The sequence below is a fragment of the Lepus europaeus genome, chromosome 9 (assembly GCF_033115175.1).
Source record: "Lepus europaeus isolate LE1 chromosome 9, mLepTim1.pri, whole genome shotgun sequence".
NCBI classification, from domain to species: domain Eukaryota; kingdom Metazoa; phylum Chordata; class Mammalia; order Lagomorpha; family Leporidae; genus Lepus; species Lepus europaeus.
The window spans coordinates 56,426,949-56,454,942 of NC_084835.1; the positions used below are offsets into that span (position 1 = coordinate 56,426,949).

The following is a 27,994-nucleotide window of genomic DNA, read 5'->3' on the forward strand; positions in this document are numbered from 1 at the left end:
GGAGGTGAAGATTCATATTCTCCTTCTCTCACAACTTCTCCCTCTTCCTCTCCCCTACCTCCCTATAACTCTACCTTTCAAATTTTTAAAATATTTTACTTATTTGAAGGAGAGTTACAGAGAGAGGTAGGGACAGAGAGAAAAGCCTTCCATCTGCTGGTTCACTCCCCAATTGGCTGCAATGGCCAGAGCTGCACCGATCAGGAGCCAGGATCCTCCTCCAGGTCTCCCACGTGGGTGCAGGGGCCCACTTGGGCCATCTTCTGCTATCCCAGGCCATAGCAGAGAGCTGGATTGGAAGAGGAGCAGCTGGGATAGAACCGGTGCCAATATGGGATGCTGGCGCTTCAGGCCAGGGCTTTAACATTTAGGGAAAAATAAAAGGTAACTGGAGCTGAGAGGTGCATGGTCAGCTTGTGTCCGAGTTCCTGGTTGGCCAGTTGTGCTCATGACCTTCCTTTGGTCAGTGATGCTATGCTCTCTAATGGATGTTTTGTGATGGCCAGGTGGGTTTCAGTTGGTCTGCCCCATACCTGGAATTCTCCTGCCTGGACCTGGAATTTTCCTACACAGATCCTCCAGACAGTACTGGCCTACAGGGTTTTATCTGTTGGAGAAGCAAATGACTTCTTGAGTCAGTTATTAGAACCTTGTTGGGACAGTTGTCTCACTCGCTCAGTTCAGTGAATTCCTTTTGATAAAGGACAGGCAAGCACGCCTTGGGCTGAGGGAGACAGATGAGAGGCTGGGTCCTGCCTTTACATTGCAGGGGTTTAGTCCACACACACACCGCTAATAAAGGGTGCAGCCTTCTTCCCTCCTGTCAGCCAAAGCACATGTCTGGAAACTTCACCCTTTGCCCCCACAAAAACATAAAATTTACCTGGGGCTGGAGCCGTGGCATAGCAGGTAAAGCCGCTGCCTGCGGCACCAGCATCCTATATGGGCACCAGTTCTACTCCCAGCTGCTCCATTTCCTATCCGGCTCCTTGCTAATGTGCCTGGGGAAACATCAGAGGATGGCCCAAGTGCTTGGGCCCACATAGGAGACCCAGAAGAAGCTGCTGACTCCTGGCTTTGGATCAGCCCAGCTCCAGCCATTGCAGCCACTTGGGGAGTGAACCAGCGGATGGAAGATGAATCAATATCTCTCTCAGTATCTCTCTCTCCTCTCTCTCTTCCTCCTTTCAAATATATATATATATATATATATATATTTTTTACAAAAGCTAACCTGTTTAATATAAAACTCTTCCTATTGGAGCGAGCAATGCGGTGTGGCAGGTTAGGCCACTGTCTGCAGTGCCAGTGTCCCAGCTGCTCCACTTATGATCCAGCTCCCTGCTGATGTGCTTAGGAAAACAGCAGAGAAGATGGCTCAATTGCTTGGGCCCCTGCACCCATGTGGGAAACCAGGAAGAAGCTGGCTCCTGGCTTCAGATCAGCTCAGCTCCTGCCATCGCAGCCATTTGGGGAGTGAACCAGCAGATGAAGATCTCTCTCCCTCTGTCTTTTAACACTACCTTTCAAATAAAATGTTTTAAAAATTAATAAAACTGTCTACAATTAGGAAGTGTTCAGATGCAGTTCCTAGAAGACTAAGTCTGTACCACTAGTCTCCCTATTTAAACTCTGCATGAAGTTATCCAGTTACTTGGAATAGATGTTCACCACAAGGACATTCTGCAGCTCTGGCCAAATTGGAACCCATGTTGTGGAAACTGGAAGCCAAAGGGTTCTGAACTGACAGGATGGAGCTCTCTAGAGGGGCATCGAGAAGCCCTCTGCCTCCCTGGGGCTGGGAAGTGCAGGCAGCATCTGGATGTTTGACACACTCAGAGTTCAGATTCCGCTGGCCCTCTGGGTCACCTGCCCTCAGCGCTCTCCCAGCAGCTGCAGTGAGTCTGAGGGGCGCTCGTCCCAGGTGTGGCTGGAGACAGCCTTGAGCAGGCCCTCACTAGATGTCTGCTGCTCTCACTTTCTGCTTTGCTGTGCTGTTCCCCTTCCAGCTGCAGCTGTCACCCCTGGCTGGCCTCCACCCCCAGGCTCCTTCCCAAGGGGCACAGGTGCTGTTTTCCGGAAAGTACAAATGCAAAGATGCAGAAGGCTGTGCTGCACCAATTTGCACACGTAGGTGTTGAGCAGCACAGAGGACGCCAGTGGAGGAGCAGGGAGGGAGGCCCAGGGGCTGCCAGGGGAATCGAACTGCAGCATCTGCAGCATGAAGCCCAAATGGGTAAACAGCAGAGTATCTCCCCAAAGGGGAAGAGGCCTAAGAAGTCAGCTTGTCTACCCACCAAGGGCAATAAGCCCCTAGGGCATCCTGCCACAAACTCCCAGTCATGGTGGGAAGCCATGTGTGCAGAATATACACCTGGACTAAGCGCCCAGCCGGAGCAGTGGGATTCCCCCGCCTCGGCCTCAAGCACTCCTGCAGGCACAGCATGGCGACACCAGACCCCTCTGTTCTAGAACTGTGTTCACCAGCAGAAACTTCTTTAGAGCCCAGGGACTTTTGACCTTTTTGACTTTTGACAAAAGCCAAAAACCTAGGCTGTGAGCAGCGAAGTCGATTCTTTTCAGCAACGCCTGGTTTTCCAATATGGGAAGAGGTTCTAACAGTTGTCCTGCAACTCCACACCCTACAGTGCCTGAATGGTGCCAGGTTTGTTGCTTCAGGGTTAAAGTGAGGGTGTCAGACTGGGTGGTCTTTAGGTCACTCCCACCTAGAAGAGAGCACTCAAGAGAAGCCAACACAGGCACCCACCAGTGAATACACTGAAAACCTGAGCCACACGTCAGTCAGCCTGGAGGAGAATCTGTGGAATCCAAGCCACCCTATTCCTCACGTGGAGTGTGAAATGACTGATGGCCATACCTCTGTTGATGACAAACCTAGTTATGAATATTGCATGGAAACAAAAAGTGCAACATGCCACACTTATTTGAAACTCAAGGCAAATTCTGTTTTATTCATTGCTATCAAGAACCTGAGTCAATCTTTCAAGAATTCAAAGCAGAAAACCTCCAGGAAGAGGAGTGGACTGCGTTTGCACAGCCGTTCCGCGTTGCCTCGGCCCGGTCACTGGCGGTTCATCTCAGCTCCTCTTGGAGGAGAGGCCTCTGCTGGCCTTGGCAAGGGCAGGCACCTGGCACTTTGTTCCCAACCTGTAATGTCTGCGCCTGTCAGATGCCGAGAGAAGTGAGGGACTGCGCAGGCGACTACCTGTGACAGGCCGTTCTCATGCTGCGGTGTACATCAGGATGCTCATTGAACAGGAGTGAAGACAACTGTTGCTACCCAGCGTGGCCGAGGGCAGTTAGCACGGCTGCAGGAGCACTGCCGAGTGTGTTGTTGGGGGGCGGGGGAGCCCCAGCGGGGAAGCTGGCCGCCTCAGCCCTCACCACTGCCTGATGGCTCTGCTCACAGACTTGGCCTCTGCAGTTCCTTCAGAGCTGAATGCAATCCCAGGCGACACCCCATCCACCCAGAGCCAGCAGCAGGAGTCTCCCCACTCTGGCCATGTGACAGCCGCCTGCGTGTAAACGGGCCCAGGATGAGGCGCACTTATTCTCTGCAAAATTCCGTCTTTGACGAAGTCGAGTGGTTGAGCAGTCCGCCCCGTCTACTCGCTGGTGCTGCCCACGTGCCTGTAAACACCACCATCCCGTCCACGATGCTTCCTTAAGCGGCCCCTGAACCCTCCTCTGCACTCCTACTCTTGTGCCTCCCCGCCACTCCTGCAGTCTTTTCCATTGCACTTGGCCACTAACAGCCTACTATTCTGTCCCATGAAGAGAAGGATCTTTGTCACATGTCTTCTCTACCATAGCCCCAGAAACACACCTGGCATGTGACATGTGCTCAATAAATGTGGCATGGGTGAACAAATGAATGAGTAGTTTCAATACAGAAATGAGTGAGAAATACAAACATGGAACCATCAAGATGGCTTCCAGACACCAGCCTCAGGTGCTCTGAGCAAACACGTGCAGCATCCGGCCCTGCAACTTCCCTTCAAGTCAGGAGGTTACGTCTACGCCAACTTCCTGCCGCCCTGGAACAGTGAATGCCCACAGAGAGCTTGAGTGGCAGCACCTGCTGCTGGCAGGACCCGGCCGCCAGCCCGGGGCTCCCACCCCAATCATGCGTTCCTCTCTGCCTCCCTTCCACCTCCACAGTGCCTGGCTGTAGCGACCTTGCACAAGCTCAGCCTCCTTCCATTAACAAACGTATGCACAGGTGGATGGAGACCCTGAAGATCTGTCATAGAAACTGCTCTATAGGCCAGTGCCGCGGCTCAATAGACTAATCCTCCACCTTGCGGCGCTGGCACACCAGGTTCTAGTCCCAGTTGGGGCGCTGGATCCTGTCCCGGTCGCCCCTCTTCCAGGCCAGCTCTCTGCTATGGCCTGGGAGTGCAGTGGAGGATGGCCCAAGTGCTTGGGCCCTGCACCCCATGGGAGACCAGGAGAAGCACCTGGCTCCTGCCTTCAGATCAGCACAGTACGCCGGCTGCAGCGTGCCAGCCACAGTGGCCATTGGAGGGTGAACCAACGGCAAAGGAAGACCTTTCTCTCTGTCTCTCTCACTATCCACTCTGCCTGTCAAAAAAAAAGAAAAGAAACTGCTCTATAAACACGAAGGGAGTCTTTATCACTACTGAGTTCTCACTCATTAATTTTTAACTACCTGCCTCTTTCACAGTAGGGTAGTTAACTTTTTTCTTTTTAATGATTTATTTTGTTTATTTGAAAGAGTTACACAGAGAAAGAAGGAGAGGCAGAGAGAGAGAGAGGGAGAGAAGTCTTCCATCCACTGGTTCACTCCCCAATTGGCCAGAGCTATGCCAATCTGAAGCCAGGAGCCAGGAGCCTCCTCCAGGTCTCCCACGTGGGTGCAGGGGCCCAAGGACTTGGGCTATCTTTCACTGCTTTCCCAGGCCATAGCAGAGAGCTGGATTGGAAGTGCAGCAGCCAGGACCTGAACCAGTGCCCATATGGGATGCCAGCATTACAGGCGGCAGCTTTACCCACTACGCCACAGTGCTGGCTCCGGTAGTTAACTTACAAGTAATCATAGTTCGGCAAATTCTTTATGCCAGTTATGCCAAGCTAGGTATTATTTCAAAAATCAAGGTAGGCATTCGATCTAGTTGGGATGCCTGCATCCCATATTGGAGTGCCTGGGTTCAAGTCCTGGCTCCGCTCTCCATTCCACCTTCCTGCTAATGCAGACCCTGTGAGGTAGCACTGAGGCTCAAGTGGCTAAGGCCCTGCCATCCACATAGGCAACCCAGATGGAGCTCCTGGCTTTAGCCTGTGCCAGCCCCAGCCACTGCAGGCATTTGGGGAGATGGAAGGATCTCTTTCTCTCTGTATCTTTAAAAAATTGTTTTTATATTTCACACTTGTCATATTAAGACCATCTGGGGGGCTGGCACTGTGGTGTAGCAGGTAAAGCTGGGCCTGCAGCGCCGGCATCCCATATGGGCACTGGTTCGAGACCCAGCTACTCTACTTCCAACCCAGCTCCCTGCTAATACGCTTGGGAAAGCAGTGGAAGGTGGTCCAAATCCTTGGGCCCCTGCACCCACGTGGGAGACCCAGAAGAAGCTCCTGGCTCCTGGCTTCGGATCAGCGCAGCTCCAGTCTTTGCTGCCATCTGGGGAGTGAACCAGCAGATGGAGACATCTCTCTCTCACTCTCACTCTCTATGTTTCTGCCTCTCTGTAACTGCCTTTCAAATAAATAAATTTAAGCCAGCGCCGCGGCTCACTAGGCTAATCCTCCGCCTTGCGGTGCTGGCACACTGGGTTCTAGTCCCAGTCGGGGCACCAATCCTGTCCCGGTTGCCCCTCTTCCAGGCCAGCTCTCTGCTGTGGCCAGGGAGTGCAGTGGAGGATGGCCCAAGTGCTTGGGCCCTGCACCCCATGGGAGACCAGGAGAAGCACCTGGCTCCTGCCATCAGATCAGCGCGGTGCGCCGGCCGCAGCGCGCCTACTGCGGCGGCCATTGGAGGGTGAACCAACGGCAAAAGGAAGACCTTTCTCTCTGTCTCTCTCTCCCTGTCCACTCTGCCTGTCAAAAATAATTAATTAATAAATAAATAAATAAGTAAATAAATTTAAAAGAAGAGCATTTGACCAGTAAAGAAAAGTATGGAAACAACCTTTGTGGTAGTAGATATTCTGTGCGGAGTGTGTTAGTGCTAATATCTAACTGTACACACTCTGGCTGATGTCAAGTAGCCCACAGCTACCAGTGGTTGAGCAGTTCGGACGTGGCTAGTCACTCTCAGCCTGGCAGCTCCTTAACCCTCAGCTCTGATGCCCTGTGGTACCGACAAGGAACACAGTGCTGCTAAGTGTGGCATGTGCCACCAGCCCAGTGTGCACCCCGAGTGCACCCATCCCCAGCCACTGCTAACTGCTATGATTCAGAATTCAGTCTCCAACCCACTAAAGCACTCAGTGAACACTCACAACTGTGCGTGCAAAGTAGACCTTGGCTCTTGTAGAGCTTTAAGTAAAAATGGTCAAATACGGGGCCGGTGCTGTGGCGCAGTGGGTTAAAGCCCTGGCCTGCAGTGCCGGCATCCCATATGGGCGCTGGTTCTAGTCCCGGCTGCTCCTCTTCTGATCCAGCTCTCTGCTATGGCCTGGGAAAACAGTGGAAGACGGCCCAAGGCCTTGGGCCCCTGCACCTGAGTGGGAGACCCAGAGGAGGCTCCTGGCTTTGGATTTCTCTCTCTCTCTCTCTCTCTCTCTCTGCCTCTCCTCTCTCTGTGTAACTCTGACTTTGAAATAAATAAAATAAATCTTTTTAAAAAATGGTCAAATACACATGCAATTAGCTTAAAACACAGTGTAAGGCAATCTAGATCTCTAGGAAGTGAGCAGAAGCCCTGGGACTGTGAGGAGCTGTCAGTGCAGGACAGCGCCGCTGAAAGGGATTTAAGGGGGCTGCAGGGGAGGGCGGGGCCAGGGTTTCTGCAAGCTCCATCTGATGACTCCCTGCGCCTCAACTTGGTTAGGGCTTATTTCAAAAAGGAATGCAAAACCCCACGAAGCTGTGTCCTCAAGGAACGCTACGACAGCAGCGCTCTGGCGCAACCTGACAGCAGGTGGAACAGCAGGAAAGGGACACCAGATAGAACGTGAGCTACAGCGCAGTGGGTGAAGCCACCCCCTGCAATGCTGGCATCCCATGTGAGCACCAGTTTGAGTCCAGGCTGTTCCACTTCCGATCCAGTTCCCTGCTAATGCACCTGGGAAAGCAGTGGAAGATGGATCAAGTGCTTGAGTCCCTGCCACCCAATGTGGGAGACCCAGATGGAGCTCCAGGCTCCTGGTTCCTGGCTTCACTCTGGCCCGGCCCCAGCAACTGCACCCATTTGATGAATGAACCAGTGGATGGAAGATTCTCCTCTCTCCCTCTCCCTGTCTCCCTCTCTCTTTCTCTGCCTTCTCCCTCTGTTTATCTCACAGCGTAACTCTGCCTTTCAAATAATCTTAAGGAAAAAGAAAAAGGTGACGTACTAGTTACTATTGCTGAATTACAAATCACTGCACAACTGTGGCTTGAAGTAAGAAACGTTTATTATTTCACAAGGTTCTGTGGTGCCCTGAGGTGGGGCCATCATGTGGCTGCTGGCCGCAAGGGCCTCCCTGGAGGGCTCCTGAGCGTCCTTGTGAGACAGTGAGGAGAGCAAGAGCCAGCCCCGCCTAACCCGCAGTGTCCCTTCTGACCCGGCCACTGGAGTCACACGCCACCATCGCCAGCACACTCAGATTCCACGATCACGGGCACAGCAAGGTCACAGGCACAGCTCCCCAGGGCCATCGTGAAAGTGGCTACCCCAGGCCGTAAGCCCAGAGCAGAGCAGGGCAGTCAGAGCTAGAGCTGGCTTGGGACCTGAAGGGACTGTTGTGTTGCCAAACAGAGGAAGCAGGAGCGCAGTTTCGCCGCGATGTGGGGAACAGAGGCAGCATTAGCTAGAAATGGGGAAAGGCGAGAAGTCGGATGTGGGGGAACGGGTCCTGCTGGGTTCAAGTGCACCCAGAAATGCAGAGGGATCCCCAAGCAAGGGGTCGACAAGCTTTCTGGAAAGGACCAAATGTAAATACGGCAGGCTCTGGGACCCCATCACTCTCCGTCACATGTCCTTCCGAAGGGGGGCATTTACAACCCTGTAGAAACACACGGATCACCTTGGCACGGGCTGAACAGAAACAGGTGCAGGCTGTGGGCGGCCAGCCCCGCCCCGGGTCACAGAGCCCCAGCAAGCTGGGCCACACCAGGACCACTGCCCACCAGTCACGAGATACAGTTTTACTGCAGTTAACTCTTCCTAGGACTAAAGCTTTTAAAAATACCCTCGCTTAACAATCACCTGGTGATCTCCCCCCAGCCACCAGGCAGCCTGAGCGGCTGGCCTCCACTGGTAATGACCGCACCAGGAGCTGGGTGCCCACGCTGCCAGCACCAGGGTGCTGTACCTGCTGTGTGGTTTGCTCAGCCCCGGGCAGGGTTAGTGTCCGCATTTCACAGATGTGGAACCCAAAGCGTGACAGTCACGGGACCTGCCCGGGCTTGCTCATGCACCCCAGACAACCACCTCGCCGCCAGCAATGATTCCTTAGCCGCCTCCCTTTGGAGAATGAAGTTATGCCAGGGCCTGCGAAAACCTCCTCTTACCACAGTGGGCGTGCGCCCAGGCTCAGCCGTAACAGAGATTTGCACAGGATGACTCCGGGGGCGGGGCTCACAGCAGAGACACCGCCCCTTCCGAAATGTGGGGGTAGAAAGGCCACAGGCAAGGATCTCCATTCCTTAGAAGTCAAAGAGCCACTGGCTCAAATCCAACGCTGCTCTAATGTTTGCTTCTAATGCCAAATGGCAGGAGGGGGTGGGCAGTTCCACCCCTCTTCCTCCAGGGAAGGCAGGCTGATCTCAAAGCGCTCCTGGCACTGCCCCCACAGAGGCCACCCCACCAAGGTCAAAGCCCCAGGGCACAGGCTCCTGGAAGGTCGACAGGCTCCCAAAACCCACCTATAAGAGAGAACTCGGGGTGGCTGGTGGTCCTGTGGTTAAGGTGCCAGCCAAGACATTCAAGTCCTCCACCAGAGTGCCTGGCTGTGAGTCCCAGCTCCAGCTCTTGGTCCAGCTTCCTCACGATTCTGACCTCTGGAAGCAGCAGCGGTGACCCAGCCCCCACTGCTGCGGGCCTCTGGGGAGGGAACTGGCAGATGGGAACTGTCTCTCTGCTTCTCAATTAAATAAAACTTTTTATAAAGCAAGCCAGGTTCCTCTTGAACAGTTTCCGGCTTGTGGGAGGGGTTGACACAGTAGCTGGTGTGCTCAGCTCCCGCTTCTGCCAAACTCACGGGACCCAAATGAAGGCCAGGCTGAGTTCTGAGCTTGCTCTCGGCTGCTCTCCTGGGCGTCTCTCAGCATCCACGTGGGCCCGGTTCCAGGCCACCCCACATGCTGAAGACAGCAAATTGGCAGGTGCTCAAGGCACCTCAGTGGACAGCACAGCATCCACGCCACTCCCCCACGCCTCCTTCAGTGAAGACACAAGTAAGGAGAGACTACATCCCATTTCGTGTTCCAAAACAAAAAGGAAATGGGGATATTTTGCATTATTTGTTGTGCACATATAATAAAAAAAAAAATCTAGCTCCTGAATTAAAGCCAAGCTGTGGGATCCATGGAAGATAATGAAATTCGAAAACAAGAAAAAATGGGGCACACCTGTAGCTTAAGGCCCCTGGCCCCAGCAAGGGCCCAAGCTGCCCTATAGGTCCGCAATGGCAGGTGTGCGTGGGGGGAGGTGGACTCTGCTGGTGGGGGTTGGGGCAAGACCGGCCCAGGACCCCAGGGGAGGAATCTCCAACAGCATCTCTTCAAAAACAGCCAGGGAGGTGAGGCAGCCTCGCCCCCGGGGCAGGGCTCCAGATGAGTGCTCCCTTGCCTTCATTTGGGTATTCCAGACTCAGGGCAAATTAAAATAACGTCCTACTCAGTTAAAAAATAACAAAGAAAGAAAAGAAACCTTCCCACCACGGAAGCTAAATCAGTGAGAGCCAGGACGAGGTAGTGCATCACTGCCTTCCTCCTGCCCCCGTGGGTCTTCAGGCAGACCCAGCCTGCGGCCACAAGCACCCTCACAATGCAGGCGCAGGTGCAGGCGACTCGCCGTGCTGGGCCAGCTCCGCTCGGGCCCTCTGGGTGGCTGCAGTCTCAGGCGCTCTGCACCGACAGGTCCTCCAGGTCGTCCAGGTCTGCGTTGAGGCGGCCGATCACCCACTCCAAGGCCTCCCGACCCTGCGGGAGAACAGTGCCACTGTGGTGACCTGGAAGGAGACCTGGCCTGCACCCCTCGGGCTTGTGTTCTGGAACATCTGCCCCCAGGGCACCCCAAGATGTGAGGCTGCCGGTGCCGGGACGCCAGAGGGACAGCACTGTTGAGAGATGCCCAGAATCCCTAAAACTCCATCTCCCCCCCAAAATACCCAAGGGCTGTGTGTAAGCCCTCAGCACTGGGGAGGATGAAAGACGGGCCACCCTTTCTGACACTGTCCCTGCTTCAGAAATCACACCTTTCCATGTCTCCTGTAGAACAGAACCAGCTGTGTGAGTCATCTCATAATTTGATAAGCAGAGAGACAGAAAGATTTCACATCCGCTGATTCACTCCCCAGACCCCTGCAAAGGCCAAGGCTGGGCCAGGCCAAAGCCAGGAGCTGGAAACTCCATCCACGTCTCCCACGAGGACGGTAGAGACCCAGTTACTTGAGCCGTCACCTGCCCCCCAAGGTCTGCGTAGCAGGAAGCTGGAGTCAGGAGCGGGAGCCAGGGATCAACCCAGGCACTGCAAGGCGGGCCAGGCCGAGTACCAGCCCCGTGACAACTTTTACACTACCTCCATGAAGTCCGAGCTCCCTCGACACAAGCAGTGTAAGAGGTGGCTGGCCACTAGAGATGGCGTCTAAGGGATGGTTGGTGGCCCAGGGAATCCCCAATGGGCCCACTGCCTCCTGGAGGCCCTGCAGGCCCCAACACCCTGCGAGCAAGGAAGGAGCTATGGGTGCCCTCGGCCACTGACTCTCAGGTGCTATGTGGCTGCTCCTCCAGAGTGGGCTCTTGGAGACAGAGCGGTGTAACAGCAGGGAAAAAAGACATGAAACAGAATCCACAGTACAGTCCCATCTGAATTTAATAACGGAAGGAAGAGAAAAAACCACAGCGACACTTTCCCACGCATAGGACATTTCTGAAGGCTTTGCAAAACAGAGCAGTTGGCTGAGGAGAGGAGGGGCCCTCACTCCTCAGCAGACACCTGTACTTTTTTTTTTTTCCATAAATATGTATTGTTTTGTATTTTTTCTTTAAATTAATGCTGTTTTAAACATTTTTTATTTTAAAATCATGGAAAAAAGACCTTTTTGCCTTTGTCTCTCAAAAATGCCCAAAAACTGCCAAGAGACAAACAGGGAATGGAAATTTCAGGAACTTTTTTTTTTTTTTTTTTTTTGACAGGCAGAGTGGACAGTGAGAGAGAGACAGAGAGAAAGGTCTTCCTTTTGCCATTGGTTCACCCTCCAATGGCCGCCGTGGCTGGCGCCCTGCGGCCTTCGCACCGCAGCTGATCCGATGGCAGGAGCCAGGTGCTTCTCCTGGTCTCCCATGGGGTGCAGGGCCCAAGCATCTGAGCCATCCTCCACTGCACTCCCTGGCCACAGCAGAGAGCTGGCCTGGAAGAGGGGCAACCGGGACAGAATCTGGCGCCCCGACCCGGACTAGAACCCGGTTTGCCGGCACCGCGAGGTGGAGGATTAGCCTAGTGAGCCGCGGCGCCGGCCGAAATTTCAGGAAATTAAGAGGCCTCAGCAACTGCAAGCCAGCAGGTGCCGGTGGAATGCAGAGGCTGCTGGGTGCCATAGGGAAGGCGGTCACGGGCCTCTAGGCCCAGCCTGTCCCGATCCAGGCAGGGGACAGGCGGGCGGCGCTCCTCCCCAGCTGGCAGAAAGGGCAAGTAGGCCCTGGGGCCCCTCCCTGCTCCCCGAGGGGCGGAGGAGTCTTGTCAGAAAGGGAACCGATAGGAAGAGATCTACAGGGATGCCGGGAGAAGGCCCCCAACAGGGGGGCAGGCAGCGGCTCCCCACTCAGGGCTCACTCCCGTGGGTACCTCAGTCCCAACAGAGTCTGAGCAAGGGGACTGCGAGGGGCACAGAGGAAGGCAGGAAGCCACTGCGTTGCAAAGGACGGACTGCGGCAGCACAGCCGGGAGAACGGGTCACACGGCGTCAGCTGAGGGGGCAGACATGTCCTCTAGCAAGATCCCAAGAGCTGGCCGACAAGAGCCGGAGCGGAGCAGGCAAAGGTTCGAGAACAATCCGTCCAGGCAGCGGTGCAGGGTCGGGGTCCCCGCACAGGCTCGGCGGGCGGGGGGGCTGTGCGGCCTTGTCCTGCTGGCGGCGGAGCCTGCGCTGGTCCCATTGCGGGATGCACTGGAGCCTAGGGTGGCGCCCACGACCTGGAAGGTCGCCCTGCAGCGCCCCCCCCGGGGGGGGCATGACCACGGGGCAGGCAACGCCAGCAGACAGCCCCTCTCCACTGCCACACTCGCTGCGTTAGGCTTGCTTTCTCCTTTCCTTCCATCCCATGAGGTGGGCGCCATCCGTATTTGCTGCCTCGGGTCGAGTGAGCGCATGCGCGCGGGGGCAGACAGTCGGTGGGACGCGGGGCCCGGGCAGCCCCGCACAGCACCCAACAGGATCGCTGAGCTCCCAGGCAGAGGGCGAGGAGCCCTGACACAGAGCGGGCACCGAAAGGCGTTTCCTCCCGAAGCAGGAAGCCCCCCCAAGGTGAGGCTGCCCAATCAAGTCGATCCCCTGCTGACCGTCCGGCCGCTGGGGCCCGAGGAAACCAAGATGTGGCCGTGAGCTCCAGTAAACGCCAGGAATGGCTTTGGCTACTAAGAGGACGCGGCCAGCGCTGGCCACGTGGCTGAGCTCTGGCTTGCTGCGGGTGAAGAGAGGGGCACACGTGCGAATTTGCTCAAAATGAAGCCGCCGCACCCCCGCCCATCAGATCAGTCTAGAACACTCTCTGGGCCTCCCGACGGAAGCTTCTGGCTGTGCACCGGTTAGGAGGAATGTTCTGGCACCCAAGGCCTCGGAAGGGCCAGCGGGAGCCACTGGACCGCCTTCCTCTGACGCTAGGGCACAGCTCCAGCTTCCGCAGAAAACGAACCCTGCCAGGGACCAGGGAAGGACTAAGAGGATGCGCCCAGGGGCTTCGTCTCACCTGGCAGACACCAAGGGGCCCAGGCTGGAGGCCAGCATGCAGCCGCGTGGCTTCCGCGTCCGCCCAGCCCACAGCCCACGCCCGCGGCGGCGATCTTGCCAACGTCCTGCCCCGCTCAACCGCGCTGTAGTTACCGCCACTTATCCCACGAGCCCGGTGCGGCCGCCGTTAGCTCACAGCGCTCTCAGAGTTGTCAATTATCCACTCAATAGCGGCCCACCCCTGCAACAACACAGAAAGACAGCGACGTGGGGGACACCACAGCCGGGAAGCGCAGCACAGGGCCCCGGCTGAGCAGCTGGTCCCAGGGGCAGGCAGCTCCTCCAGCTCCTGCAGGGGCCCCCCTGCCTTAGCCAACCAACCCGGCCCCTCGGGAGGTCACAGAGGTCCCCATCCTAACTTCCCGAAGTCCGGGGCCGCAGGCAAGCACCAGGCCGACACCTCCACCTGCACCTCCATCCCATCTCCTGCTCCAGCCACAGCAAGAGAGATGACGTCAAACAGGGACTCCAGCTACCGGATGGCTCCTGTCCCCTGCGGGCGGCAGGCAGGGCTGCGCTCTTAAGCCCGGGATGAAGCAGAGAGCCTCAGCCTTTACTCTGATTTCTTCTCGTAAGTCATCTGCGGAGGCTCTGGCCTCACCGAGTACTCACGATCTCCAAAAGAACCTTGCGCAGCAGACACCAAGGGCTCCTGCCCTAAGCCAAGCCCCACAACCTCCATGACGGGCATGATTCTCTCCCGCTGCGAGGGCTGCTGTGTGTGGCCTCTGTGGCCACACCTGGGCCGAGCTCATTGCTACCCAAGTTTCTCAGATCTGGGTTTTCCCGCATACTTGGTTAGACTGGCTCTTCACCCGGTGACCAGCCGGGCGCAAGTCGTCACCGGGTGCCAGCAGGCGGCCACTTAGCACAGAGGCAAGGAGGGAAGGAAGGACAGCCTCAGGCTTCGGCCGCCGTCCTGGAAACAAAGCTCCACTCTTGACCAAAGAAAGGAGAGCAGGAGGGGCAGAGGGACGCTAAGGGGAGGTCGTGCAGCGGGAGGTGCAGGAAGCACCGAGCTGAGGCCCTGCCCGGGTGAGCAGCACCTCCCCAAGTGAGAGGCTCGTGTCTGCCAAACACTCAGGCCCCTGCCATCAACTCTGCAGAGGGGACAGCAACCCAGACTGTCAGTCTCTGCCTCAGCACCAGTGACCCGGCACTCATGGAGCCAGCCCATGGCCAGCTTCCCGCCATCCATCCTTCCTCCTCTCCCCTCCACAAAGCTCCCTGTCAACTCTCGCCAGTGGGGAGCTCCGCTAAACCACTTGATACCTATGGAACACCAAGCTCCTGAGAGCCCAGGCAGAGAATGCCTCCTCTCTCTCCAATGCTGAGGTCTACTTGGCTTGGTTCCTGAGCCTCTCTGCTCCTTGGGCTCTTGGCCAGGTTTTTGCTCCAGGCCCACCTCATGCTTTTGCTGAGAAGGGCAGTAGTAACCCTCAAGCTCCCTTGGCTTCCCTAGCCAGGGCCTTTCCACACTAACTGTAGCATTATGAGCTCGGATGTGGCATTAAGAGCTCAGCTCCAGGCTGACAGCCCCAGCGCTCAGGAAAACTCAGGAGCACTAACTGCCACCACTTCACCTGACTCCTTCCATCAGGATCACACACAGGGCAGCTAGGACCAAGGCACTCACCTTCTTGGCATTGGACGATATCGTGTTGGCCATTAAACTTTCCAGGTAGCTGCCAAGGCTAATGCCCTTCACGGTGATGATGGCTTCTTGTGTGAGCACGGTCCTGCAGAAGTACAAGAAGTGAAGGGGCTGACCAGGCCTGGGAGAGGGGCGGCCCCGCCCTGCCTCCCCCTTGTTGTTCAATGTGGCAAGCCCAGGAGGAGATGGCTCACATGTCAGGGTTCTCTGGGTGGGGTGTATACACCAACCTCTCATTAACTGACACCAAATTTGTGAGTGTGATCTTAAAAAAAAAGAAAGAAACAATGGCTTTAGGTTCTATTGCACTTGAATCTCTTCCCAACCCACCGCCCCTAGTTGTACATCCCCAAATGAGCACTTATTGGGGTGAGGACAGAAGACACCTTTAGGCACAGGAGGTGCCACCATATTCAGTTCTAGGGAAACCACAGCTTAGCGGACAGTCACCTGCCCTCTTATCACTCCCCATGCCCACCCCTAAGCAGGGATCCAGCCGTCACAGCAACTTTCAAGGTGAAGGACAAAACAGTCCCCAGGATCCACATAAAGGGGCAGAAAGCTTTCCAAGCCCCACCGGAGCCAGAGCCTGGTGTTGGAGCTTCATCCTGAGGACTGGACAGACAGACGGAGTTCACAAAGACTGCAGGGGGTCTGGTCCCCTGCAGCACGGCTTTCTGTGAACACTCTTACGTCTCCTGTGCATTTTATTGTCTGTTAAAGCCAATTTACAAGCTGGAGCTCTAGGACCACAGCGCCCACCCTAGAGTTTCTGTGCTGGCAACGCTCTGCTCTGTGTGGCCAGATGCAGTGCGCGCACACACACACACACACGCACACACGCAGCTCATCCACACCTGAGAAGTGGCGAGTGTGACTGGGGAACAGGATGTTTTTATTTTATTTTTTAAAGACTTTATTTATCTGAAAGAGAGAGGAGAGACTGAAAGAGCTCTTTCATCTGCTGGTTCACTCCCCAAATAGCTGCAATGACCATGGCTGAGCCAGGCTGAAGCCAGAAGCCTGGAACACCATTCTAGTCTCCCACATGGGTACAAGGCCCAAAATTTTGGGCCATCTTTGACTGCCTTCCCAGGTACATTAGCAGGGAGCTGGATCATGGGCAAGAGCTGTGGCATAGCAGGTACAGAAACAACATCTGTTCTGGCATATTGCCAGAAACAACATCCAATAGGCGCACCGGTTCGAGTCCCGGCTGCTCCACTTTGATCCAAACTGCCTCCTTGTAACTTCAGCAGCAGGACTGCTGGGACGAGGGTCCAGGACAGGGCAGGGCAGGGGGCGCATTGCACTGGGCAGGGCGTATACCCACAGCACCGACAGCCCGGAAGCTCTGGCTAGGGGCTGAGCCACTGGTCCTCAAAGCCTCCTCAAGGATCAGACACCCTCACGGGCAAGGGCTCCATTTTTGTCTTAGACACTGGTCACACAGAAGCTGCTGGGAGGAAGGAAGTGTCCCTGGGGCTGCTGGGAGCACAGCTGCCACCCCAGGCCCCGGTCCCTCCCACCCTCAGCTGCAGACCTGACTCTGCTGCCTGCTGCGCACAGGCATCCTGCAGGGACTCCACACTCACGACATCCAAACCCCACCATTCTCTTCTCCAATCCAGAGCAGCCCCCCACTCGGCCTGGTGCCCACATCAGGGAGCGGAGTCACACTGCCGCCCCTCCTGCTCCCTTACTCTCCAGGTGTCCCTCCGCAGTCACTAGCTGCCCACACCCCAGGCCACCTCCTGCTTCCTGTCACCTGCACTGCCACAACACCACCTGCACTACTGACCCCTCCAGCTGAGGTCCCGACACCTCCAGCCTCTCTCCACAAAGCCACCAGGAGGGCGGTCCCAACACACAATCCGGTTATGTCACCTTCTTCCTTAACCAACATGCAGTGGCTGCCACTGCGCACCAAGGATTCAGTTCCTCTGCCCTCTGGGATTCTGTCCCTGCCCCCTCCAGCCTCCACCCACCCCCGCCCACACTCCACCTTCTTCTTGGTCTCTGAGAGACCACGAGGCTTGTGGCCCTCTGAGTGGCCCACGCACCCTCAGGTTCAAGGGGCCACTGCTAGTCTCTGGGAAAATCCTGGCACCTGCAAGCCCAGCCTCCCCGTTAGCTCCCCGTGAGGTTCCGAGTGGCAGCTTCGGGACACCTCACCGTCCGCGTGGTCTAACTCTGTCCGCCCATGGGCCCCTAACAGCAAGGTTAGACACTTTCCAGTTGCTGACTTTCCTAGCACTAGGACAACGCCTGATTCCTGGCTCATGATAGACCTGACAGTGCTGCTGGAACCAATACATGAACAATGACTTGAACCAGTGCCATGGTGCAGGGGACAAAGCAGGTGGCCAGATGAGGGGGACTCGTGAAAGAGGGAAAAGCCCCTGAACAGGCACTGTTAGGATTTCACCCACATTAGCTCATTTCTATGTGTATTGAAAATAAAGAATATTTTAGGAAATGAACCATTTTCCTAGCCCTTGCATGGTTCCCAATATGCTCTTTGGATCCACAAAAGGCCAATATACATTTTTAAATTGAGAGAAGTGAAGGGGGGAAAGTGGCTTTAAAAATGATTGCTCAGGGCCAGCACTGTGGTATAGCAGGTAAACCCCTGCCTGAGGCGCCAGCATCCCCTATGGGCACCAGTTTGAGCCCTGGCTGCTCCACTTCCAATCCAGCTCCCTGCTAATGCGTCTGGGAAGGCAGCCGAGGCTGGCCCAAGTGCTCAGACCCCTGCACCCACGTGAGAGACTCAGATGAATCTCCTGGCTCCTAGCTTTGGTCTGGCCCAGCCCCAGCCATTGCAGCCATTTGGGGAATGAACCAGCGGATGGAAGACTTTTCTCTCTGTCTCTCCCTTTCACTGTAACTCTGCCTCTCAAGTAAGTAAATAAATCTTAAAAAAAAAAAAATACTCAAGGGATAGGCATTTGACACAGCAGTCAGGGCGCTGCTCAGAATTCCCGTATCAGGTACCATATCAGAGTCCCAGCTCCACAGCCAGTTCCAGCTTCCTGCCAATGCACAGCCTGGGAGTCCGCAGGCTATGGTATAAGTATCTATTCTCTTGCCACCCAAGTGAAAAACCTAGAATGAGTTCCAGGCTCCTGGTTTCAGCCTGGCCCAGCCCTGGTTGTTGGGGGCATTTGGGGAGTGAACCAACAGATGAAAGATCTCTTTCTCTTTCAAGTAAACACAAATAAGTAAATAAATAAATTTTAAATGATTGTTCAAGTCATCTCTGCTGCTGGGAATCAGTACAGTGGCTGGGGGGGGGGGTATCAGTGCCACTTGGGGGAGCTGGCCACATTCTGTGGCAGGACCTGCCTGCTGGCTCCACAGTGTGTGCACTTCCTTTTTTTTTTCTTTTTTAAAGATTTATTTATTTGAAAGGCAGAGTTACAGAGAGACAGAGAAAGGTCTTCCATCTACCGGTTCAGTCCCCAAATGGCTGCAATGGCAGGAGCTGGGCTAATCCAAAGCCAGGAGCCAGGAGCTTCTTCCAGGTTTCCCACACAGGTGCAGGGGCCTAAGGACTTGGGCCATCTTCTACTGCTTTCCCAGGCCATAGCAGAGAGCTGGATTGGAAGCAGAGCAATGAGGACTAGAACCGGCGCTGATATGGGACGCCGGCACTGCAGGCAGCTTTACCCACTACGCCACAGTGCCAGGCCCAGTGTGTGCACTTTCTAACAATCTATCGTTATGTGCATTTTTCTCTATGTTTTTACACTTGAATAAAAGATAAATACAATACTGCTAAATAAAGTTATTTTTCTATTTAAAAAACAAGTAATCACTTAGATCAGAGGCAGGCTGGAAATCAAATCAAGTGAAGGCATTACGCACCATCACCAAGAAACACTAAGTGCCTTTCTCATCTTAGGCCATTGCTTACATTGGTGGAACAAAGTTCCATTTTCTTTTCCGCTGGGTCCACAACAGAATGCTCTTTGATGTATGTCAAAGTCCTACTGGTTCCCAAAATCTACAAAACAAAGCGAAACTGGCAGAGTGACGGGGCAACATTCCATTTCACAACATCAAACAGCACCACTCCATGTGCTGTAACCGCTCACTTGGGTTCATCAGTGATGGGGCTGGGGCTGCCACACTGGACGGAGGAGACCAGACCCGTCCTCAGGTGCTGTGCTTGGAACAAATGAAGGAGCTCAGGCCCAGCTGGTGCAAGATGGCGATGCAAGCTTTACCCAAAATCACTCGGTGGATCATCGGGTGAGGGCTGGGGAGCCAGGGCGTGTATGTGAGACAGGGGCCGGGGACGCCCCTCCACAGGGTGGTGCTGGGCAGAGAGCCCCCCCCCCCCAGGAAGGGACTGTGGGGGAGGTCAGGCCAGGAGGACCAGGCCCAGGAACCGGGAAGGGTCAAGAAGAGGGGTCCAGGGAGACCCCGGGCCTGACAGCCGTGCAAGGACCCAGGCTCCACGCGGAGGGGAAGTCGGGGAGTGTGTGGGTGGGGCAGGGTTGTCCTCACATCCATACTCTCAGGGCTCCCTGGTGGCAATGAGGCACAAAGCTGCTAGGGGCTGAACGTGGCGCCCCACCCTCATTTCTGTGTGGAAGCCCCAGCCCCCAGCACCTCGGAGAGCGACCGGCCTGGACAACGCCGGGCTCCCACAGGCTCACCGCTCGCACGAGGCTGGGCAGTCCCCACTCGGTGCTGAGCAGGCGCAGGCTGTGCAGCCGCCCCCGGCCGTCCACACCGCGCTCCAGCACGTCCACGCCCACCACGCACGGGTTCATCGGGTTCGGGTACTTCCGCATGGCAGCCTTGATCACGGTGTCCCATGGGTGGCTGCGGGGGAGAAGGCAGGAGAGCAAGGGTGATGCTTGCACCACAGAACCACAGAATCTGCCCGGCGCCCTGTGCCGGACCCAACCGCAGCGCCACCATTGCCCCTGTGGGCCCAGAGACCGGTATTTTCTTCCACAGGCCTGGGTGCTGCCAGCCAGTCCCCTCCCCTCCCCTCCCCTGGCCCCACAGTCTACAAGCAAGCAGACTCTCTCACGGTGGGAATCCAATCCAGTTCTACGTGGGTGGCTGGAGCCAAATCACTTGGTTCTGATGTGCTTTTTTTGACAGTTTTTTTCAAAATTGATTAGTATTATTTATTTGAAAGGCAGACAGAAAGAGATCTCCCATCTGTTAGTTTATTCCCCAAATGCCTGCCATAGGTTACACTGCGTCAGGCCACAGCTAGGAGCCAGGAACTCAATCTGGGTTTCCCTGATGGGTGGCAAGGACCCAAGTGTTTGAGCCATCACAAGGTGCTCATTACAGCAAGCTGGACTCAGCAGCTGGGACCCTGAACCAAACCCAGGTTCTCTGATGTGGGACATGGGCGTCTTAACCCCTAGGCCAAATGCCCGCTCCCCTGATGTCATTTTTAATATAACTGAGTGACCAGTAGTTTACCTTATCATCATTAAACTCTTGACCTAGGTGAAGAAGTTGGCAGCAGTGGCCAGTGGTAAGCGCGTCTCCTCGCTTATTCTAAGACATCTGACAGCCTCTAAATTGCGAGGGTCTAAACTTCCCTGTCCTCAATCAGAAAAGCTTAGGCTCAGTTTTCCAAACTGTGGTATCAGGCTGCTGAGTCACTGTGTCTGCTGCTTTAACAACAGGGGGTGAACCCACAGGGATGTGGCCGGTCCTGGTCACCATGTAGCACAGAGAAGAGAGTCCAGCCCTTTATTCTCTGAGTTAAGGGAGGAACACCCAGGGGGCACAGTCGATCCCAGATCTAAGGAAGGAAGGGAGGGGAATCTAGAGATACACGCACAGCAGAAAGGATCCTGCTGGGGGACTTCTAGGTTAAGTTCCTGGGCTTCTTCCCATAAAAACCAGTACTTAAGGCACAATAGGCTATGCTTTCTAAAATTAAGCTTGAAACTGTGTAAGTATTGAGCAGTATCTGCTCTAGGCTTATCTGGATTTTTTAAATATTTATTTGAAAGACTGAGCATCAGAGAGGAGGGGAGAGACAAAGAGAGAGCTTCCACCTGCTAGTTTACTCCCCAACTAGCTGCAACACCCAGGAGTGGGCCAGTTTGAAGCCAGGAGCCAGGAACTCCATCCTGGCTTCCCACATGGGTGGCAGGTGCCCAGGCACTTCAGCCATCATCCGCTGCCTTCCCAGGCACGTTAGCTGGAAGCTGGATCAGAAGCAAAATAGCCAGAACTCAACCCAGCACTCTGATATGGGATGCTGGCATCATGAGAGGCAGCTTAACCTGCTGCACCACAATGCCGGCCCCTATCTGTTTCTTTTATATATGCATACACACACACACACATTTAAACAAAAAGTCTTGGATCTTTCCAGCTGATGACTGAAGCTCAATACAAAGTGCTTATGATATGTGCATCGTAATTCCACTGACAACTGCAGGATGACCACACACATTCATACTGACATCGAAGGTGAATGGAGGGAAAGGGCACACAGCACTGTGCCACCTTTAACACACCAGAGCCTAAGGCTGTGGCACACACCATGGTTGCAGGAAACAGCCTGACACCCACTCAAGTGGCAAATCCCAACAAGCCTGGCAGCATCAGGCGGTGGAAAAGGTGTGGGAAACAGGAAGGCGTGCCCTGCGGGTGGACACTAAATGGTCACCAGCACTCTGTTTACCTAGAAGGATGGGAATGGACACACTCCCACACCTGTGAGTGCTTCAGGCAGGTGAGGAATTCAAGGAAGGGGCAGAGAAAGGTCTACCCAGGATCAGTCCCTAGCACTGCGCCAGAAGAGAAGCCTGTACTGCTACCCAGCGTGCATGTCTGCTCCCGCACCTGCAGGCTTCCTTACACACCTGCAGCTGTCAGGAAGATGGCACAGGAGGAGTCCATGTCTAGGATTAGGGGAGGGGGAAGAGGGTGCAGCCACGGCAGAGCCCAGACAGGCTGCTGGAGGGTAACCATGGCACCAGCCACTCAATATCCTAGTCCTGGGGCCGGTGCTGTGGTGGAGTGGGCTAAGCCTCCACCTGCGGTGCCAGCATCCCACATGGGTACCATTTCGAGTTCCGGCTGCTCCTCTTCTGATCCAGTTCTCTGCTATGGTCTTAGAAAGCAGCAGAAGATGGCCCAAGTCCTTGGACCCCTGTACCCACATGGAGACCCGGAAGAAGCTCCTGGCTCCTGATTAGCCCAGCTTCAGCCATTGCGGCCTTTTGGGAAGTGAACCAGCGGATGGCAGACCTTTCTCTCTTTCTCTCCCTAACTCTATTCTCAAACAAATAATGTCTTTAAAAAAAAAAATCCTAGTCTGACCACTCTTGCATATTACTAAATTTTATTTAAAGATTTATTTTATTTATTTGAAAGAGTTACAAAGAGAGGCAGAGCCAGAGAGAAGTCTTCCATTCCAGAGCTGGGCGGATCTGAAGCCAGGAGCCAGGAGCTTCTTCCTAGTCTCCCACACGGACGCAGGGGCTCAAGAACTTCTGCCATCTTCCACTGCTTTCCCAGGCCATAGCAGAGAGCTGGATCAGAAGAGGAGCAGCCGGCCCGGGGCTTTAACCCACTGTACCACAGCACTGGCCCCATATTTCTAAAATGTACATAATAAAGAGATTTTTGGTTTGAAGATGTAGGCAGACACAGACAAGATAAAGGGCTCAGCAGTTCTTAGCCTGAGGCTTCCAGCTGCCCAACAACACTGAGAGGCTACTGGCCTTTCCCAGGGCACTGACGTTTACCCTCATGCTGCAAACACCAGCGCCCCCAGGGCAATCGAGGCAGGCTCCAAATCACAGCTTGGCCACCAGTTCCTCTTATGAGTCTGCAGGATGAAATGGTAAAATTGTCAGTTTTAGTTGCACTTGACCCTGAGGACTCTCCTCTTTGATAGTGTGTGAGAGGCAACAGACTTCTGCTCCAAGCAAGTTCTTGGCCGCCCCAGGGCACTGTGCTTGCCACCCACCAGAGCCACCCCCCCCCCCCCAACCTGAAAGAACAATGCAGAAACAGAGCACTTCTACGGCAGCATTTTTCAGAAAAATTAACCAGTGATACTTCAAGAACAACTCACAGTATTTGCTGCCAAAGATCAAATCTGGGCCTTCGATTCTAGAATATTGGGATTTTAGAAAACTTGGATCCACTACTAGGACCCTGAAGACTGCCCCAGACTGCAAACTCGGTTAACACATGGATTCCAAATGACCAGTGCAGGATGTCGCGAAATCAGACCTGGGCAAACTCGCTCAGAGCACAACACAGGCCAACGGGTGTTCATTCAAGTGACAGCTTAAATGAATTAGGGTCTCAGAGTTTATGTTACAACCAATTTAAGAAGTTACCACTCAGGGCTGGAGTTGGGGCACAGTGGGTTGGGCCACGGCCTGCAATGCTGACATCCCGTATGTGTGCGGGTTTGGGTCCCAGCTGCTCCACTTTGGACCCAGCTCCCAGCTAATGCACCAGGGGAAGCAGCAGAAGATGGCCCAAGTGCTCGGGCCCCAGCACCCATGTGGGAGACCAGGAAGAAGCTCCTGGCTCCTGGCTTCTGCCTGGCCCAGCCCCAGAAATTGTGGCCATTTGTGGAGTGAAAGAACTCTCTCTCCCTCCCCCGCTCCCTCCCTCCCTCCCCTGCTCCCTCCCTCTCTGTAACTCTTGCTTTTCAAATAAATAAATAAATAAATAAATAGTCACCACTCCTTTTGTCACAGTAGCAAGAGCACCCACAGAAGAGACTATTAAAACACTCACAGCTCCGCCAACAATGTGGCTGTGCGGGGCTGGAGCCTACACAGCCTTCAGCCAAAACCATAAACCTGTACTACAAAGCACTGAACGCGGACACGGGTGTGAAAACTAAGCTGTCTTCCAGCGAGCCAGACATCACGAGCCAAGTACTACTCTGGGGGAAAGAGAGTTTTTTAAAACCTAAATATAGTGTGTTAACATAATAGGCTCGTTATTTTTTATGTTCATGAATAAATAGCTTGTCTACTATGGTAAATAATGACAGGTGTCATCTACATAAACCAAAACTGTCTGGGGTGTCCAATATCTTACAAGAATGCAAAGAGGTACTGGGGCTGAACAGCTTGAGATCTGCTGGCTTCCCTGGGCCTTTGACCCATACACACACACACACACACACACACACGGCGCTGGCCACTGCAGCGTGCTCTGTAAGAAGGGGGAAACCTGATGTCCTTTCAACAAGAGAAAGGGCAAACTGTGGCATATTCATGCAATGGAATGTCACCCAACTATTGTGATCTATGTATACATTTACATAGACCTCTATCTCACTATGGACAGTTCTCAGAAATGTGCTGTGGCGTAGCAGGTAAAGCTGCCACCTGCAGTGTCGGCATCCCTATGGGCACTGGTTTGAGACCTGGCTGCTCCACTTCTGATCCAGCTCTCTGCTATGGGCTGGGAAAGCAACTGAAGATGACCCAAGTCCTTGGGCGCCTGCACCCACAATGGGAGACCCGGGTGGAAATCCAGGCTCCTGGATTTGGTCTGGCTCAGCCCTGGCCATTACAGCCATTTGGGAATTGGACCAGCAGATGGAAGATCTCTCTCCCTCTATCTGCAACAGTGTCTTTTAAATAGGTAAAATAATTCTTTTTTAAAAATTACTGAATTTGGGGGCCAACACCGTGGCACAGTGGGTGAAGCCACAGCCTGTGGTACTAACATCTCATATGGGTGCCAGTTCATGCACCAGCTGCTCCACTTCCAATCCAGTTCCCTGCTAATGTACTTGGGAAAAACAGCAGAAGATGGTCCAGGTGTTTGGGCCCTGGTACCCATGAGGGGGACCACGATGAACCTCCTGGCTCCTGGCTTCAATCTGGCCCAGTGTTGGCTGCTCCAACTATCTGGGGAGTGACCCAGTGGATAGAAGATTCTCTCTCTCTATCCTGCGCACTCTCTCTCTCTCTCTCTCTCTGTAGATCTTTCAAATAAATAAGTAAATATTTTAAAAATTAATTAAAATGACTGAATTTTACACTTTAAAATGGGTGAATTTTATGGCACATAAAATCTACTTCATTAAGGTTTTTAAAAAACACTAGTTGGCAGCTGTAAAAATGTCTAGAAGTATCAACAGTGACTTCTCACATCAGACTTTTACCCAACATCTCCTCATCCACTGGGCACCAGCCTTGTGGCACAGGGGATGGGAGATCGGTCTCTGTAACTGTCTGCCTTTCAAATAAATAAAAATGCCTTTGGCCGGCGCAGTAGCTTAACAGGCTAATCCTCCACCTTGCGGCGCCGGCATACCGGGTTCTAGTCCCGGTCGGGGCGCCGGATTCTATCCTGGTTGCCCCTCTTCCAGGCCAGATCTCTGCTATGGCCAGGGAAGGCAGTGGAGGATGGCCCAAGTCCTTGGGCCCTGCACCCGCATGGAGACCAGGAGAAGCACCTGGCTCCTGGCTTCGGATCAGCGTGATAAGCCGGCTGCAGCGGCCATTGGAGGGTGAATAAATGGCAAAAAGGAAGACCTTTCTCTCTGTCTCTCTCACTATCCACTCTGCCTGTAAAAAAAAAAAAAAAAAAAAAAAAAAAAAAAAATGCCTTTAAGAAAAGCAAAGGGAAAAAACAACTGTAGGTAATGACTTCACTTCTCCCCTCTGCCTTTCCTGGTAGCAATTACTCCACCCTTGGGTAAATTGACAAGGCGTCTGCAAGGAACCCCACTGGAGAAACACCGCAGGTTGTTCAAAACTCGTATTCCATCAAGTCTAGCGAGTGCATAAAAAATAATTTCAGGGCGGGCGCTTGGCCTAGTGGCTCAGGTGCCAGTGGCACATCCCTTATCAGAGGGCCTGGTTCACGTCTCTGCTCCCTGCCATGCATACCCTGAAGGCTCAAGTACTTGGGTTCCTGCCACCACTACGGGAGGCCTGGATGGAGCTCCCAGCCCCTGGCTTCGCCTTGGCTGTTGCAGACATTTGGGGAGTGAACCAGCAGATGTGAATTCACTTTGCCTGTGTCTCTCAAATAAAAATAAACATAAAAAAAAAAAAAATTCAGAGGTTTTGAAACCAGCTGATATTGATTTTACATTTAAAAAGCCAAAGGATCCTTCCATTTGGTGAAATTTTTTTTTCTTCCGGAAATGAAATGCTGAAAAATCTTAAAGGGTAATCTTGGAGCGCCACGGATCAGATTGAGAGGAGGCATCACTTAGGTCTGGACGGCCTGGACAGCCTGGAGGCCTACAAGGAAATTCAAGGCCAAGGTCCCCTAGGTGCCTTCTTCCTACTCAGCTCCCTCCGGGGCCACAGCCGGCTGCGGACCCTGCAGAAAACAGCCCCAAGGCTCAGATCGCCGGCACTGCATGACGTCCGCAGGTCCGTACCAGCTCAGGAGACCCCCTAGCCCCTCGCCCCTGCACGCAGCACAGCGCGCCCAGGTGTCAGCCCGTCCCGCGGGGTACGACGCCTGCCCGGACCCCACCTCCCGCACCGCCCTCCCCCACCCGTAGGCCCGGGCAGCCCGGACCCGGCCAGCTCCGCCTCCCCCGCGCGCTCGCCCCGCAGCAGCGAGCCCCCCTCCCGCAGACTGCCATCCCTCAGGGCTGTGGGTCCCGAGGTGGGGGCGGCCTCTGCGGGGCCGACCCAGCGGGGCTCAGGAACAGAAGCCGGTGTGGGTAGAGCGCCCACCGCGGCCCGCGGCCCGCGGCCCGCAGCCCGGCCTCACCCGAACACGTGCTCCGAGCTCCAGATCTTCATCGCGGCGGCCGCAGGGCGCGCGCTCGGAGCCGCTCTGGACCGGGCACGGGGAGCGGGGCAGGGAGGGGGGAGGAGTGGGCGGGGCGTGCGCAGGCACCGCCCTCGGGCCGCGTGATCCGCTGGCTGCGGCGGCTAAAAATAGGGATGCGGGCTGTGAGGTTCGCAGTGACTTGCGCGGCAGTAGATATGGGGGCTGGGGGCTCGTTCCCAGCTCGTCCACTTTCTCCCGGAGCCTTTCCGGTTGCGCGGTTTCCGCTTGGGCAGTATCATGAAAACCAAAAATGCCAGTCCTGCCGGAGGACCTCCCCACGGGGTAAGGAGAGAGGAAACAGAGCTGTAACCAGAACGCGGTGCGCTCCACAGGCGGTCGGCTAAGGAGGAGGAGGTTGCTCTCCCCACTCCCCCAGGCTCCCCGCCACCCCACGCACGCCACTCAGCGGCGCACCCTCAGGGTCCAGCCTCAGCTTCAGCACGAACCCCTCCCAGCTCACCCTGTCATCGCGCAGCCCAGCTTTAGCTCAGACCCCCAACCCCCTTCCCGCCCCTTTGTACCGTAGACGCCGCTAAGGGAGAGGCCCTCTCTCTGCTGTGTGTTCCCTGGGTCTGAGCCCCTTCCAGGCTTCACTCTTCACAGTAAACCTGGTCTGCTGTGGCTGCGTGCTCTGTCTCTTCTTTGCTGACAAGAGACGTTTCTCGAATCTTGGCAACAGAAGGGGTTTGCAAACTGAAGCCTGGCAGGATCTTGGTGCTGGGACCCTTCCCTCCCTGGGACCTCGGGAGGTGGGGCTGCCATCTTCCTTGGTAATCGCATTTACAAGAGGCGGCTCCCAAAGTGTGGGGGGAAAAATATTCCTGGTTTATAAACTAGAAAGGGGGCTTACTTGGCCTTTAAAAACAGCACATATGGGGCCAGCTCTGTGGTGCAGTGGGTTAAAAGCCACAGCCTGCAGTGCCTGCATCCCACATGGGCACCAGTTCCAGTCCTGGCTGCTCTGCTTCTGATCCAGCTCCCTGCTAGTGCACCTGGGAAAGGAGCAGAAGATGGCCCAAGTGCTTGGACCCCTGCTACCCATGTGGGAGACCTGGAAGAAGCTCCTGGCTCCTGGCTTTGGCCTGGCCCAGCTCCGGTTGTTGCAGCCATTTGCAGGGTGAATCAGTAGGTGGAAGACCTCTCTCTCTGCCTCTCCTTCTCCCTCTGTAACTCTGCCTTTCAAATACATAAATCAATC

The 27,994-nt window shown here is 54.8% G+C and overlaps 1 protein-coding gene across 6 annotated transcripts in view; it reads right to left on the minus strand.

Annotated features, from left to right (window-relative positions):
* Nucleotides 1-26,820, minus strand: part of PRELID3A (PRELI domain containing 3A) — a 33,704-nt gene extending 6,884 nt beyond the window's left edge. The window contains exons 1-7 of one of the 6 annotated variants that reach the window (XM_062201334.1): nucleotides 26,734-26,820; nucleotides 22,761-22,843; nucleotides 19,789-19,848; nucleotides 18,932-19,021; nucleotides 15,207-15,277; nucleotides 14,995-15,097; nucleotides 11,208-13,032 (exon numbers count right to left, since the gene is read on the minus strand). In XM_062201334.1, the coding sequence (XP_062057318.1) occupies nucleotides 12,526-13,032; nucleotides 14,995-15,097; nucleotides 15,207-15,277; nucleotides 18,932-19,021; nucleotides 19,789-19,848; nucleotides 22,761-22,766 (837 nt within the window). In that variant the 5' untranslated portion in view covers nucleotides 22,767-22,843; nucleotides 26,734-26,820 and the 3' untranslated portion in view covers nucleotides 11,208-12,525. Of the gene's footprint in view, nucleotides 1-7,532; nucleotides 10,333-11,207; nucleotides 13,033-13,317; nucleotides 13,540-14,994; nucleotides 15,098-15,206; nucleotides 15,278-18,931; nucleotides 19,022-19,679; nucleotides 19,849-22,760; nucleotides 22,844-26,733 lie in introns of those variants that run through there. The other 5 variants (XM_062201332.1, XM_062201337.1, XM_062201335.1 and 2 more) reach the window with 5 other exon arrangements.
* Between the last annotated feature and the right edge of the window lie 1,174 nt (nucleotides 26,821-27,994).